The sequence below is a fragment of the Stegastes partitus genome, unplaced genomic scaffold (genome assembly GCF_000690725.1).
Source record: "Stegastes partitus isolate 25-593 unplaced genomic scaffold, Stegastes_partitus-1.0.2 Scaffold434, whole genome shotgun sequence".
Classification (NCBI taxonomy): Eukaryota; Metazoa; Chordata; class Actinopteri; family Pomacentridae; genus Stegastes; species Stegastes partitus.
Window position 1 is genome coordinate 473506 of NW_007578165.1, and position 16332 is coordinate 489837.

The 16332-nt window shown below is 43.1% G+C and overlaps 1 protein-coding gene across 1 annotated transcript; it reads left to right on the plus strand.

The window, feature by feature from the left end:
• Positions 1-4648: 4648 nt before the first annotated feature.
• Positions 4649-4944, plus strand: LOC103360391 (cortexin-3-like). Its single transcript, XM_008286118.1, has one exon. It carries the CDS (start codon positions 4693-4695, stop codon positions 4942-4944), a length of 252 nt encoding a protein of 83 aa, XP_008284340.1. The 5' UTR covers positions 4649-4692.
• The last annotated feature ends 11388 nt before the right edge of the window (positions 4945-16332 follow it).

Below are 16332 nucleotides of genomic sequence, written 5' to 3' on the forward strand. Positions count from 1 at the left end.
GGTTTCTGGCCTAAACTGCTAATACTCTGTAACCTCACTGTGTCATTGGAGGGCACGACGATGAGATTATGATTTGACAGTAAACGCTGACGGGAAAACCAGCAGACAAAGAAAAACAGCCCTGCTCCTTATCATTTTTCACAGTGAGGGCAATGAATCACTGCTGTGAAATATCATTTTTGAGTTTTAAGTGTGATGGATTACAGGCTGCTGATCAGCCAGGCAGGGCTGAAGGCTGCCCTCCCTCTCTGTCTCCCTCCCGAGAGTTGCCAACAGATTTTTTTTTATTTTTTCTCCTTTTAGGCAGAAAGAGACAGCTCTTCTGCCCGTCTTGTCACTTGGAGTCGTCTCATAACATATTCAGCACCCCCTCCCAATGATTGTCAGTCTGTGTGACAGCTCTTTACGCTTACAGGAGCGTGACCAAAGGACGCAACCCAAAAAAGATCGGAGTTTGGGTTACGCAAACGTTTCTCACGGGCCAATTGATAACCTGCTAATAATCTAATTGATCTGAAAATGGCTGGGTGGAGACAAAGAAGTTTTTTCAGCACACAAGAGAAGAGCCGGACCTTGTTTTGGCTGTTTTTCCTTTTACTTAAAACTGCAAAGAGCACGACCACAGCGGAGTCACCTGTAGTCAGCCGATCAGAGTGTGAAAGTAAAAAAATTTGCAAATGGTAGAACTACATAACCTCTCCTGGTCGTGTGTGCTGTGGTTTTACAGAGCTGGTTTAACTTCAACCTGCTTGTATGTCCATGCACGTCTTTTGCTTAAAGCAACAGGTGGCTGCACAGGGTGTGTTCACTGCTCTGAATTTAAAGGTAATTTGTGCAACCTGTGGATCAGGACCCTCCACAAATGTTAAATTTAAAGGTTTATGAGAAGAACAACAAGATTAGAAAGCATTTTGTTTCTCCAATCTGGATTTGTTTTTATTTCTCAGATATTCCTCTAATCTTTGCCTTTTTTTTTTTTTACTCCAGTGTTCCAGACATTTCAACAAAAAGAAGCAACTCTTTGGTTGAACTGTTCAAAACACTGCAAATTAAGCTACGAGCAGAAATCATTTTAAGAAGCCAAGAAGATTTCAGAACCACCAGCTGCATGTGGCTGCTCATGCTGCTCGCTCTGATAGATTTATCTTGTCTAACTATGTCTTCAGAATATGATAATTAGGCAAGTTAAATAGATTTTTTTTTTTTTAAATATGCGCAAAAAAAACAACAACAACATCCTTTTAGAAAAAAACACTTTAGATGTCTGAGCAATCTCATATCCAAGGTTTAAATAAACGATTTTGTCTGCAGCGCTCCTGTGGTGTGAAGAGAAAGACTAATTCTGAGGCCGGTTCGCAGAAATAACTCACAGTGAGAGTTTGCTCAGCAGGAGAAACAACATCAAAAGATGAGCAGCACTGTTGGCTGTTCTGGAATTGATTAATTTACCTCCTATAGAACAGACAACCCAACCGTCTTCCCCACGTTCATTGTATCATCCTCTTCCTTTGTCAGAGCGAATGATTCACGCAGCTGCGATCCCATTTCGGTGGGTGGGGTGGAATAGAGTCATGATTTTTGTTTGTTTGTTTGTTTGTTTGTTTTGATTAAGTAACTGAATTTGATGAACAATTTAACCCAACCGCCTGCAGGGTCAGTGCCGGGGGAGTTAATTCACTCCCTGATTTCCGTTGTTCTAAACTTGTTGTATAATTACGAGACGCCACAACAGTCGATCGACTTGCATACTAATTCCACATTAGCTGCCTTCCTGCTGTATTCTAATCCTGATATAGGCTATTTAATGGCTGCAAGGTGGAGCGGTGGTTAGCACTGTAGCCTCGCAGCTAGAAGGTCGCCGGTTCACATCCCGGTGAAGATCTTTCTGCGTGGAGTCTCCATGTTCTCCCCGTGCAGCGTGGGTTCTCTCCGGGTTCTCCGGCGTCCTCCCACAGTCCAGAAACATGTTGAGGTTAATTGGTGATTCTAAATTGTCCGTAGGTGTGAATGTGAGTGTGCTTGGTTGTCTGTCTCTAAGTGCAGCCCTGTGATAGACTGGTTACCTGTCCAGGTGAACCTGCCTTCACCCTGAGTCAGCTGGGATAGACTCCAGCCCCCCATGACCCTAGTGAGGATTAAACAGTGTATAGATGATGGATGGATGGATAATGGAACAAAACATTTTTAGACTTAAATGAACCAGCTTAGTATAAATCTGTATGGAAATGGATGTGACCTGAGGTTGGGGCATTTCATGTGTTTTGGCTGTTGTCCAAAAGCCCAAAGTTTTTCTGTAGCAACCAGGTTTGTGCCGTCATCTCAGAGCACTTTACATAGTTGGTCAAGACCTTAGAGAGTAACTCTACAGAGAGGTTCCCGTTGAGCAGCAGATGGTGACACTGGTTCATTTTAAAAGGAAGAAACCTGCAGCATAACCAGGATCAGGGAGGGCAGCTGTCTGTCTCAACCAGTTGGGGTTAGGGGAAAGCAGATATTGGGTTAGAGAGACAGGAAAGTGGAAGAATGGGGGAAGGACCTGCAGCAAAGTGTAGTGAGCGGGACTCGAACCCATGACCGCTGCATCGGGGCCTATAGCCCCTATACGTGGGATGCCAGCTCAGCCAGGTGAGCTATAGCGACGCCCCAGATGTTGTTTTTTTATTGTCAAAAAAATCCCAGGAAAAGTCCAAAAGCAACGATCTGTTAGTTCATCTCTTAATACTTTTTTGACACACGTTTCACATTTCTGCAAATATTTTATTATATCTTTATCTCTAAAGTAGTCAGCTTGTACAACAGTGTAAATTTACTGTCCCCTCAAAATAATTCAACACACAGCCATTAATGTCTAAACTTTGGGCAACAAAAGTGAGTCCACCCCTAAGTGAAAATACCCAAAGTGTCCATATTTTGTGTGGCCACCATTATTTTCCAGCACTGCCTCAAACCTCGTGGGCACGGAGGTCACCAGAGCTTGACAGACTCCTCCATGACCACATCACAGAGCTGCTGGATTCGTCATTCTGTATATATACATGTCTGCACTCTTAGAAACAGAAGACGCTGAGTTGTTGGGGTTCCTCAACATTGCCACCGTCGCAGAACCTTCAAAATAGTCGTAATAAAACTATTAAATATTACATTTTGTCTAATGGAGACCTTGGCATTGAGAGTCATTTGAACATAAGTCTGTTGGCAGAAAGTCAGAAAAGATCCGCATTTGAGCAAAATGTACAAACCCAGTCTCTAGAACTTGCATTAATATCTCCAATATTGTGTTAAAGGAGCTCCGGGATTTGAAGCCAAAAAAAAAAACAACTGGAACCAAAAATAATTTCTCTGTTTTTTAATTTATTAAAAAATGCTCCTGACCTCTGATACACTTCAGATAATGACTTATCTATTGTGTTTAAAAAAGACAACCCCTGCCACGGCAGCAATAACGGGCCCCGGCAGAATACAAATGGGTTCTGTAAATACTGAGGTTTTAAAAATAGTTCTGAAATAAAGCAGCCTGTCAACCAGAATGACTGCAGTATATGTTATCTATTGCATTCTGTTGTTGCAATGGAGACAGTAAAACTAAAATGAGATGAATAAAACGTGTGAATGCAGGTGTTGGTAAGAACCACACAAACGTCCTCCAGGAGCTGTTTCCTTCAGCATCCTCTTCCCTACAAGCAAAGCAAGGTTCCCTAAACATTTCTAGAGTTTTTTATTTTTGGATTATCATAGATTTAGTGCGCTTTAGTTCATAATTACAGCATTAGCTTTGGATATATTAAGATATGTGGAGACTGTACTTGTTAGAACTGATTGTTGGTTTTGGTGTTTAAATCGGTTTTATTGACAAAAAGATAAATACAGGATATAACCAGCCTCGTCTTTTGCACCACGACAGAGCAGTCTAGACACCCGCATGAATTCCCTTTCCTGGCTAAAATTACACTTTTGTGATTTGTGTTCCTAAATTAAGTTTTAGTTAAATTAGACCAAATCAGTTTACGCACTTCCCAAGGCCCCTACAAGCCGCCCGCTTGGTCTGCTTGGTAATCCCGTCCTTCATCGGATCGTGCTGTAGACCCATTTATATTCATGCTTCATTTATGTAACCTTGTCTGAGGAGAAATTCATTTTTCCTTTTGCATGACAATGCTTAAAATAAATGTTTCCACTGAATCTGAATTGCCGAAGCAGATTGGTTTCATATGAATACGATTTATCCGAGGCAGGGTTTGAAATTTCTGAGTAATAGGCTGTGGCTTAATGAAGCTGGTGACACATCTATACCTCCGGAGCAGCATTGCCTCCAATAAATGTCCTATCACCGAAACTCCAAAGTAGCAATTCAAACCCCCTGAGCTGCTGAAATTCAAGGCCAAAGGAGTCCCTCGAGCCTCCTTTACTCACGGAGTGGGCTTTTTGCCCAGAGTTCCCAAAATAAACTCATCTTGGGGCCACTTTGTTGTGGGATGAGACACATTTTTTTTGGTTCCTGTCATCTCTACAAAGTCATGAGATCTGAGAATTGAAATTGTTGTATTCGTTTGCTTTTTTCACATGTCAAACCTCAGACGACACGAGCTGTAATCCGTTTATTTGGATTTTCACACAGGTCTTGTCCGCTGAGCCCATCTTCCCCTCAAAAATCTTTACGCAACCGACAAAGAGCTGGAGCCGAGACGATCAAGCATGGATGTGCCCAGGATGGCCGAGGGCCTCTTCAGCAGCACGCTGTCCTCGTCGGGTGGCGGCCATCACGTGCCTTCCTACCTGACGCTGGAGCAGAAGGCCGCCTTCGTCTTCGTGCTGCTGCTCTTCATCTTCCTGGCCCTGCTCATCGTGCGGTGTTTCCGCATCCTGCTGGACCCCTACCGCAGTATGCCGTCGTCCAACTGGACTGACCACACCGAGAAAGACACGTTTGATTACCGCATTGTCTGAGGTGCACACGTTCAGAAAGAAAACTTCTAAATAGACTGATTTGATGCTTCTAAAGCACTTTGGCCCTAAGAACAAATGACTGCCGATTCACCGGGAAAACAAGAGCTTTCAGAAAACCTTCTGAAACGCTCAGACTGAAAAGAAAATTGGACGGCGTGTCGTCGTCAAGATGAGTGCAAACCACAGTTCAACAGCTTCTCCCTGCCAAATCAAAAGAAAATTCTGTAACAAGACAACCAGAACTCTACGATGAAGAATATCGATCAAAACCACAAACTAACATGGCCCTCAGTCCAAGCGATGCACCAGAGCCAATTAGGGTTCACCCATGAGTCCCTTCCCCCGCCATCAGTTCTCTCGTGGACTACCTCGCGCCTCCTCCATCTCATGTGTGGAAGAACACATCTCACACAGGGTCGAACATCTTTTGAGATCCAGTTGGATAATAACAAGTGTTTACATCTTTTCATGTTTACTTATGTTTTTGTATTTTATTTTTATTGATAATGTAGACAATCAGTGTTTAAACTAGTTAAAGTGAAAAAAAACAAAAAGTATTTGCAGAGTGAGTTTGTCAAAGTCTTTCGTTTTCGTGTATTTTGTCTTAATTTGTGGACGGAGACGACGAAGACTTTGTGTGAGTGAAACGAATCAGGCGAAAGGGAATTTAATGCCTTATGTCTTTGTAAGATGCTCTGTGATGGTCTTTACCTTCCGGACGGGAAGGGAAGGCCGTGAAAAAGGTGGCGTAGAGGTCGTAAAGCAGGGTTAATAATCACATGGAGGGACGTTGGGGTGGAAAAACTCCCTTTAATTTTTTTGGAAACGTTGGAACAGACAGATGCCAGTGATGGGTTACTCTTCTGTGTGTGATTTAAAAACAAAAAAAACAAAAAAGAAAACAGTTTGTCCCTTCGGTCATGAAGGGGCCTTCAGTGTCCACGTCTTTAGATGTCAACAACCAAAAGAGGTATTGAAGAAAAACAAGTTTACTGTGCTGTACCGTGTGCCTAATTTGAAAAAAACAAAAATACTGAGATTGATGTATAAGGAAAAAGAAAGAAAATGGGTTCATATACTTTTGTCTTTAAATGTAGTTTTTGTTTTTGTGTGGTGCCCATTTAAAAAAAAAAAAAAAAAAAAGGAAAAAAAACAAGACTTAAACAGCATTTTACTGCCTGCAGTTGGTATATTGACAGTTGGTATGCCAGGTCTGCAGAGTGTTGATGATGAAGGTGACGACATCTTCACGTCAAACCCTTTACGAACTGATGTTGTGGCTCTTTCGTTGGGCAACTTTTTCAACTGTGCGCCTTATAGTGTAGATTGTTTACAGTATCGTAGGTAGCGGAGACGCTGGAAACGCGACAGAGTCTTTGCACTTCACAGAGATGTCATACAACCCGGTGAAAGTTTAAAAAAAAATAAAATAAAAATGACAAAGTACGTTCCCTGATCTCATTCCTGCTGGGGCAGCAAGTGAACTGTGACCCTTTCGACGATATGTGACGTTTTCGTGATCTGCTGTGGCCTTTTCCTACCTAACACAGATGTTGCGATGTTGTGCTGAGGTGGCGTGTTTTGGGTTTTTGTTCTTCCTCTTTTCCTTTTTTTTTCTTTCTTCGTCCCCCCGCCCACCCGCATGTGTTTTTTGCAGAGTATCCTCTCCGTGCATGATAAATGGTGAAGTGCTTTAATCCTGATGTTGTAGCTGTTGGTCAGTTGCTCTAGCAGCTATTTTTCTTGTCTGTACTGGAGCCTTTTGTTTTCCATCAGTTTTCCGCCTGGAGACGCCGTTTTTTTGTTTTTTTTGTTTGTTTGTTTGTTTGTTTTTGTTTTGTTCTTTTCTAATAAAAATGATCCGAGTGCACAACTGCCTTTTTTTTAATGTGTTTTATTTCGTCAGACGATAAAAGTGGCAGGTGGTAAAGACAAACAAATGGGAAAAAAAAGGCGTGTGAGGAAACCGTTCTTCCAATCCCTCCTGCCCTTTTCAAGGCGGCCGTATGCGCCGGAGGCCCAATACATTCTTTTCCCCATTTTATCAGCGGCTGGCAGTGGTGGCCGGCAGGTGTCTCGATTGGTTTTCTGTGAACCCAGACACTTTGTCTGGCTACGCACACAAACACAGTAGTCTCCAGGCTCCGGGCCCAGGCTGCTCTTTGAGCCGAGACCCTCCAGAACGCCACGCAGAATAACAATCTTCTCCCCGACGCCAACACTGAATATGTTGATACGCAATCATCTCCCGCCTTGAAAAACCCGCATCATCTCTCACTCCGAAGCAAGACGGGGAGAGATCATCCTGTGATTTTGTTTGCGAGCGAATATACATGCATCTTGTGTTGTGTTACTTAATAATTCTGCTGATATCACGCATACACAGGTTTTTTTTATTTTTATTTATTTTTTTTTAGGGAAGGGCAGGGGGGAGCTGGAGCGGATCAGAATTTTAAATGAGAGCTGATCCCACAGAGGAGAAATGTGCAGTCTGTGCTTTTTGGATTATTATGTAAGAGACAACCTACGCCTTTACCGGAGCCTTTTCACAGTTTGCTCGTTTTAAAAAGTCAAAATAGTCATATGGATGTCATGCGCGGCTGATTATGGCTGGTAATGTGAAGGCAGAACTAAATATGCATCATTTGTTCAGTGGGAATCCGGCTCTCGCACAATGCAAACAGGCAGCAGGAGGAAGCCGGTTTGTTATGCAAGGAGCTGTAAGTAGTGAAGATTACCGGGATGTAGGAAACACGTCTGAAGGAGAACGTGGAGCCATCGTTTGAAAAATGACACCTGACAGCGAAGGCAAACATATTAAAGTTTTCAAAAATAGTTTTGTAGCACCGCCCGAGGGGAGGGGGTTTGAAGTTGTGATCATTTCCAGCGCTGCACCCAAAATAGAAACAAATCACTCTGGAATGAAAGTCTTCATTTTCTGTCTCTGAAATCTCATTAGCTCGTGCCAAACAAAGATTATACTCCAATCTAAATACACATAGCGAGTGGGAGCGGCGGCGGGGAACACGAGCCATTAAGGATCGATATCACAGTCATGCTTTATGCAACATGACTCATATTAAAAGACAGCCACTGATAATTGAATTATTTTCATTCTCTGCTGTGCACGCTCAGGCGCCTCATGCCGAATTTATTCCCCGTCCCAAACGCCCCATTTCACTATCCGGCCTCCAGTTAATTTAATGGTCTCTGAGCAGGTTGGAAGGGATTGTTCCCCTGCGAGTGTGAGCGGCTGTGCAAGAGGACATACGGAAGGGAGTATTGATATTGCGTAATTGATTTTGCAGTGATTCCTTTCATTCTCAAGAGCTGGTGAGATTTAAAATAGTCTGTCGCCTGTTTCTCTGTGTGAAGGTCCAGGGAACATTGGCAGCGAAGGAAAGAGGATTCCACCGGCATTTTTCAAACGTGCTCGAGGTCTGAGCCTTTCCAGCCTCGTATTTGCATCCCTGTGTTCATTCACGCACCGATCGGCCATAATATTAAAACCAGTGACAGAATTGTTACGATGCAGTGTTGTGCTGGGAAACCTTTGGTGCTGGCACTCATTTAGACGTGTACCACCCACCTAGACCTCGCTGCAGGTCAAACACAGCAGCTGGTGGCCTCGACACACCACGAAAACTGCTCAGGAACGGCTCGAGGAACATGACCAAGAGCCTGACGCGTTGACCCATCCTCTGAACTCCTCAAATCCAATCAGGTATTCGCTGGTTGCACTGGAACGATCCAAATCTACAGAGGCCTCGCCCTGCAACCCACAAGACCCCAGGGATCCACCACCAATGTCCTGATGCCAGATGGCACCCCCGAAGGTCTTGAAGGGAAACTACACCATGTTCGACAGGTGGGTTTATCACTGTATGATCTCTGTATAAACTGCTCATTATAGAAGGTAGCCACTTACACATTTCACTTGATAATCAGTTTGTTTAACGTGAGCTTTTGCTGCTTTCCTCAGGTTTTGTATCGCTGCAGATCGACTGTTGGTCAGACAAAACGAGCATTTTTCAAAGCCTCAGCTTGGACTCTGCGATGGGCACCGTTCCCTGTTTTATGCACTAAACAACTAATCAATTAATCATAAAGCTCGCTGAGAAATGAACAGATAATGAAAGCGATTAGTTGCAGCTCTGGATGAAATAAATCACGACAAAGCAGATGAGGCAGATAGCAGCTAGAATAACACAATAGCATGGATACACAGTACATTGCAGTATAATACAATAACGGGCAACAAAACGGGCTTATATGTGAGAAATGCAGCGCTACAGCCTTATGGGAAACAATGATATCCATCCATCCATCATCTATACACCTCTTAATCCTCACTAGGGGGGCTGGAGTCTATCCCAGCTGACTCAGGGTGAAGGCAGGTTCACCTGGACAGGTAACCAGTCTATCAACACTTAGAGACAGACAACCAAGCACACTCACATTCACACCTACGAACAATTTACAATCACCAATTAACCTCAACATGTTTCTGGAGAACCCGGTGAGAACCCACGCTCACAGGGAGAACGTGCAAACTCCTTCTTGCTGCGGGGCAATGATGCTAACCACCGAACCACCTTGCAGCCCTGAAACAATGATATGATTAGTCCTATGTGCACACTAAACAGAACAAAATGATGGGAGCTCGTTATGACATAATGTAATCCAAACAGAACAGCGTGAGATGAGGGTATTTCCGAGGCTTTAGCTCCACGCGTCGGCCTTCCTGCTGCTTGGATCCTGACTTCCAGCAGAAGGTTGCGCTTGCAGTGGGAAGCCGGTGAGGGATCGTGTGCTTCCCTGAAACTCCTGCTGTTTGCTCTCCTGGCGAAGCTCTTCACAGTTGAAAGGGAGCAGCAGGCGACTTCACGCTAACAAGAGCGGCGGCGTGGAGAGAGCTGACCGCATCGAATCCTGAGAAAGAGGGAAGAAGCCGAAAACAGAAAAAAACTCGCAGCCATCACTCTGTCAGGCTGTAATAGAGCAGAGATAAATATTGATATGTTGATTTTAAGCAGGTTGTTTTGCTCATGCCTACATTTGAGCTAATTAAGAACCATAAACTGTATCTAGAAGAGAAAGGGCAGCTGTGGATGATCAGGATATCATGAGTTTTGAAGGTGTGAACCAAACTATTAGTTAACGTTCTGATTCATGTGGCAAAATGTGGGAAGTTGAGATATGATCACAATTAAGTCCTGAGGGCACATCGGTATCTTCACCAAATTTTGAAGCAGAATAGCTGCTGACAAAGGTCGTCCAAAACTGCAAATGTCAACCTCACGGTGGCACAGCAGGAAAAGTCTGGGCGTCACTAAAGTCAGTTGGATTCATCATCTGGGCAACACGAATGTCTGTTGAAAATTTCATGGCAATCCATCCAGTGGTTTTTGATTATATTTCAATGGTTGGCAGACAGACTGATGCTTTCATGCTGCTAGCTCGGCTATAAATAGAAACTACCAGAGCCGAGGTAACACCTCTGTGATAGTCGCAGCACAAGTGTAACACTGCAAACGCAATTAATCGCTATGAAGCTGTTGGATTGCATAATGGGGTGTTTTTAACCGTCCAGATAAACAAAGCAAGAAGGAGCAGAGCTAAGATCAGCTGCATGTCAGGGGTCATCCTAAAGAAAGCAGAGATTAGCCGATCTCCTCGGGTCGTTCGGCGCCTCGGGGTCCTGACAGATGAGCTGCTGTCACTGCTGGTGTTGTCGGTACAGCCCGCGGGCCCCTACCAGGCGATCTCAGGCTACGTGAGCCCTTGTGCAGCCTTCAGAGCTGAGGATCGGGGCTATGACGCGCCTTTAAGGCTACAATTTGTGATGGGTTTGGAGAAAGCCGAGGCAGCCTGTGTGAGCGGGACACAACAGGGGAGATGTGATCCTGTCTGCTCCGTCTTGTTTCAAGTCTGGAGCCGGTCTGTCAGATTCGCGTCAGCCGCAATCTGCTTTAGTCCTCAAAGTACGTCGGAGGAAGACAGCTGTTCAGGAACACAGGGCGCATCAAATCCCAGCACTCGACGCAGTCACAGAGAGCTGAGCGAGGCGGTATTTTGCACCAGTGTGTCTGGCTGTTGGCTACTGGGAGCTGCCCAGTGTAATGACAGTCATTACTGGTGACCACTCGAAGGCAGCTGGGGAGATAAATGCTTCCACTGGCTGCAGCGCAAAACCATTTACATAAATTTCATATAATAAGTGTGGAGATCTAAATATACACGGACATAAAAGGCAAAGTGGAAATGAAAAAGAACACTTTTCTTCTCGGAATTAGGCAGCATTTCTCTTTATGGAAGATTTCTTATTTGTTTGTTTATTTAACAGAGACAATGCACATTAATGAACATCAGTAAAAAAAAATAAATAAAAATACAAGATGCAAACATGCCGGATTATAGTAAAATGCTAATTTAGTCCCTTGGCTAAAAGCTCGATTAACTATTCAGCATTGCTAAACGCTGTCATTAAACGCTTTTGCGTTTCTGTCTCGCACATTGAAAAAAACAAAAAACCACAAATACCAGCTGAAGTGGTGTAAAGCCTCGACACAGAAAATCAGATGTTTTATTCATCCTAAAATAGCTCCTCTGTTGTAAATGTTTTATACTTTGTTTTTGGTTTGTTTGTTTGTTTTGTCGCTGTGATCCTGTTTTTCTTACTTGGCCTTTACCTTTTATTGTTGAAGTGACAAAAATAGATCATGTGATGACGCGTTTACAGGCTTGTGTCTGGATGTTCTCCTAACAGGATCCTTCCATCTCAAATCATCTGGGACCTTCTGCTCAGCCATCTCGGATTTCTTTTTTTCACCCCCCAAAAAACTCTGGATATTTAAAATGGTATCTGTGAAATTTTAGATTATATTGAGTTTTTTGTTGTTGTTTGTTTTGTTTTAAATTTGCAGTTGATCCACTTTTAGCACATTTTTTCGTACATTGAAGTTTGAGGCAATGTTTGAACAATAATTTAAGGAACTATTGAGAATAGAAGTCTGAAATGTTCGATGTTATTTGTCATCATGTCATTGACTCAGGATCTGCAATTTTGGAAAAGTTTGAATAGTATCTGGGACCTCTGAATCTATGAAACCTGCTTAATTAGTTCTGAAAGTTAAGCAAAAATATCTTTCTTTTCATTTTTGTGACCAAGTTTTTGGTATTAGAATCTTTTTTTATATGTTTTGTTTTGCATTATTGTGACATATGGTTAAGAAAATGTCACACGTTAACTTCTGCATTATATATTTCTTTGGTTAATGTTTGCTTAAAGACGATTTTTTTTCATATTTCAACTCTGATATTACATAATCTGAATCAACGGCTGAGTTTGAGAAGTTCCAGGCTTCATTCTGTCATAGTTCCTGGGATATTGTCTCCAAACAAACAGCCTCAAATGTCAACGTGCGGGAAAGAAAACATGCTCTCCCTGTTCACTTCTGAGGTTTTCCAATGAATAAAAGTTAAGGCCCTGTGGCCCAAAGTTCTTGTTCTGCTTCATTTACAGCAGAGAGCTGCTCTGCTACAAGGTGTGAGCTGATAGTGTTACATAATCTGACACAGCTCAAAACTTACATCACCCAGCCTGACACAGACTTCCCCCACAAGACCTCACCGGACTCCGCTTGTGACAAGTTATAACACTGTTGACGGCGCAGTGGAGGCACCTTTTTCCTGTAGCGTGCGTCGAGATCAAGAAACTCTACATCCTACGTTTTCATGATTCACCTTCAGTGAACTGAGTGGAAAACAGGCTTTTACCAACATATTTGACAAACCTCACCATGACTATTAAACTAATGCAGAATTTTGATGCTGAAACTTTTGTTGTAGATATTTATCTTTATCTGGAGGCTGCAAGGATCGGTGGTTCGCATCGTCGCCTCGCAGCTAGAAGGTCGCCGGTTTGCGTCCCGGTGAGGGCATCCGGGATCTTTCTGTGTGGAGTCTCCATGTTCTCCTCGTGCAGCGTGGGTTCTCTCCGGGTTCTCCGGCTTCCTCCCAAAAACATGTTGAGGTTAATTGGTGATTCTAAATTGTCCGTAGGTGTGAATGTGAGTGTGCTTGGTTGTCTGTCTCTAAGTGTAGCCCTGTGATAGACTGGTTACCTGTCCAGGTGAACCTGCCTTCACCCTGAGTCAGCTGGGATAGACCCCAGCCCCCCATGACCCTAGTGAGGATTAAGCGGTGTAAAGATAATGGATGGATGGATGGATGGATGGATGTTTATCTGGAACAACTTTCTCTAGTTTTGCCTTTAATAATGAGATTTCCTTGCACATGTGTACCATAAACGATGCGATTCTGCAGTTATTTCTAACACCGTGACATGTTGCTGATTGATGAACCCAACAGGTGTTTATGTTCTCTAAATTGTTGTCTGCTGCCTTTTATTCTCTCTTCTCTCATTCAGTCAGCTGGTCGAGGCAGACGGCTGCCCTCCCTGAGCCTGGTTCTGCCACATCTGTCCTCTGTTTAAAGGGGACTTCTTTCATTCTACTGTCACAAGATGTTTGCTCAAAGGGAATTATCTTGTGTTTCTCTATATAACACACTATTATAAGATCTTCACTGTGCTGATGTGAAGTGCCTTTACATAACTTGTGTTGTGAGGCGGCACTAAATAGATCAAACTGAAGCAAGTTTTTGCAAGGAAACAATCAGATTACTATTATTGGCACTTTTTCTTCGGTGGACATAGATTTGCTTTTGGCCCGTTAACCAACTACCCCAGACCTTCGTTTCTGTTAGCAGAGAACGGCCTTAATGCTGCCACATTTAAAGGTCGCATTCTGATGGATTCTTGAGTTTGGTGCCATGACTGAGGACGTGTCCCAAAATGATTTAACCATGAACTTTCATTTTTAACCTTGTTTTTCTTTCCACAGAGACGTGCCAATCCGTCCTGTGTAACTCACATTAAACCCACAACACTGCACAGACAGACGACCGTGTGTGTGTGTGCTCAGTGGCTCGGCAGGCAGAGGAGGGCACGCTGAAGCAAAGGTCACGAGTTTGATTCCCAGAAACGATAAATGACGTCCTTGAACCGCTGTGCATTCTGCTGAAGTGTCCTTGAGCCCAACACCGAGCTCCTATCTGCTCGCTCCAGGTCACCCCGGATAAGAGTGGATGAAGTGCTCTTACAGTAATTGCCTCGTGATTATCTTTGTCCGTACGGTGCACCTTCATCACCAGACGCATCGGAGTCTGAGGCTCCATCACAAGGCCTGTCAGGAAAATTATGTAATAGAAAAAATATATATACTTGAGAATGGCTTTTTAACAGAAACAAACAGCAATCATTAAATAATAAGTGTGTCTAATTCCTAAGATTTTCTTCACTGACTTGAATTTGTATTGCTATTTGGCCTCTTAAAACTCCACTATGAAGTATTTGTATGGGCCTGTTTTAGCTCACACAGCGTCTATATCAGAAAAACTGAGAAATCTTGAACCAAAATAAACTCAGAGCAGCGCAATTAGTGGATTCACTTGCAGAGGAGACATACATTAGCGTTGAGCTTTCACAAAGATGCAAATTTGAACGAAAATATTAAAATATTTTGCAAACCGTCCGACTAAAAGAAAGATAAAGTACACACAGCCACAGTCAGCGATTTATAAATTAGACTCACCAAAGCTTAAATATTTTCAGACAACAAGGAAGAGGAAGAAACTATCTCCAACCCTGAAATAGACGGATAGGTCTTCCCACGCTGATTGCGGAGTAAATTGTCGTTTTAAGGGTTGTCGGTACTGGCACTGGGAAAACCACCACTGAAAGACTCTCGTGTCACTTCGGCTTTGCTCGAGTTCTCCACGGTGTCAGGGTTCAAGTGTGTCTGCAGAATCATCACATCCTCTAATGGGCCATTTGCAATTATCACAATGTCGGCTGTTCTCTCGTAGTTAGGCGCCGATCAGTATTCACAAGCGCTGAACCCATGCAGCATGTTGCCCACTCGCTCTGCTGTACCTGCGGGATGCTGTGTTGGCCCATCGCTATGGCGACGACCCTTCGTGCACCACATTCTGAACGGTTGTTTCCACCGTCTCAGCAGCCACAGCGTCCTCTGACTAGCCTGAGGACAGTTTTTTTTTTTTTTTTATTGTTAGATAATGTTCACAAAGGACCACAGCTGAATGTTACACAACCACAAAGACAGACGGGGGGGAAAAAAGGAAGAAATTAGCATTTTCTGACACTGGTATCAATTTCGAATCATCAATTAAAATTGCTATGGCGATGTTGTCCGCTTGTTTTAACAGGTGAACAAAGAAAGCCAGAGAACAAGAGAAGGATTGATTCACAACATGAATCGAGATGCTTCACTGGATGTGTTCCCTTCCCTTCTTTGAATTCCACCCGTTGGCTCAGGCATTGTTTTCCTCATTTTTTTATTACTGTTATTGTGACAGCTCTTAATTGCCGTCCTCCAGCTTTCAGTCAGTTTGTTTCTGTCATAGACGGCGGTAACCAGCCCAGGTGTTTGTTGTCAGATATGATTATATGTCCCTTGAGATAACACAGTAAATCCCCTGAGGCTCCTTTTTCACTCACCTACACACATCCCATCTGCTGCGCATTCATTTTTTTTTTTTTTGTTACTTAACGTCCACACTTTACGGCTGCATCTAAACACAATAGACTGATGCGTGTGTGTTGTGTACCTGCGGCGGCTCTGAGCCCACCAGCGTGGATGATGCGGTGGGACATGATTAGCTGGTTCTGCATGCTAACCTGCACGCACATACGAGAGTCGTTGAATTCTAAGTGAGCCAGACAAACGAATATGCAGATTGACATAGGAAATAGGAAGTCAGACAGATTTTGCACAGACTTGAGTGTATAAATTCACTGTAACTGCATCGCCCTGGGTTCAAAATTGTCCTCTAATTATTTGTATTTCTCATCATTAACGTCTTGTTTGCTGTGAATAGTCAAGTTTTGGATATCTGGAGGCAGTAGAAACAATGAGTCGGTTAATCAAATAGCATATTGAGAATTAACAATCGATTACATGGTATGTTTAGTTACTAAAAGGTAGTAACATAAAGTCTTGGTTTTGCTGTTCAGTTGTGGAAAGGAGGACTTTGGAGAGACGACCACACAGGAAATGATGTTTTGAGTTTTTCTCCATGGCTACATGGCACTGAGAAGATCACGACACAAGACATAGAAAGTCGACTAATAGTTTAAAATTAAGGCAAAATTCCCTCAAGCAAAAATTCAAAATACAATCTGAGCTTGATAGCTTTTAATTTTCATCATTAAAACCAGTGCAGATGAGACAAGATTTTGGTAAAATGCTAAAAATGAATTATATGCGAATATGAAGGTGGATTCGAACTTTTGTCCTATAATAG

Excerpts from the sequence above, each read along its gene's own strand:
- LOC103360391 (XM_008286118.1), top strand. The coding sequence starts at position 4,693 with ATGGATGTGCCCAGGATGGCCGAGGGCCTCTTCAGCAGCACGCTGTCC.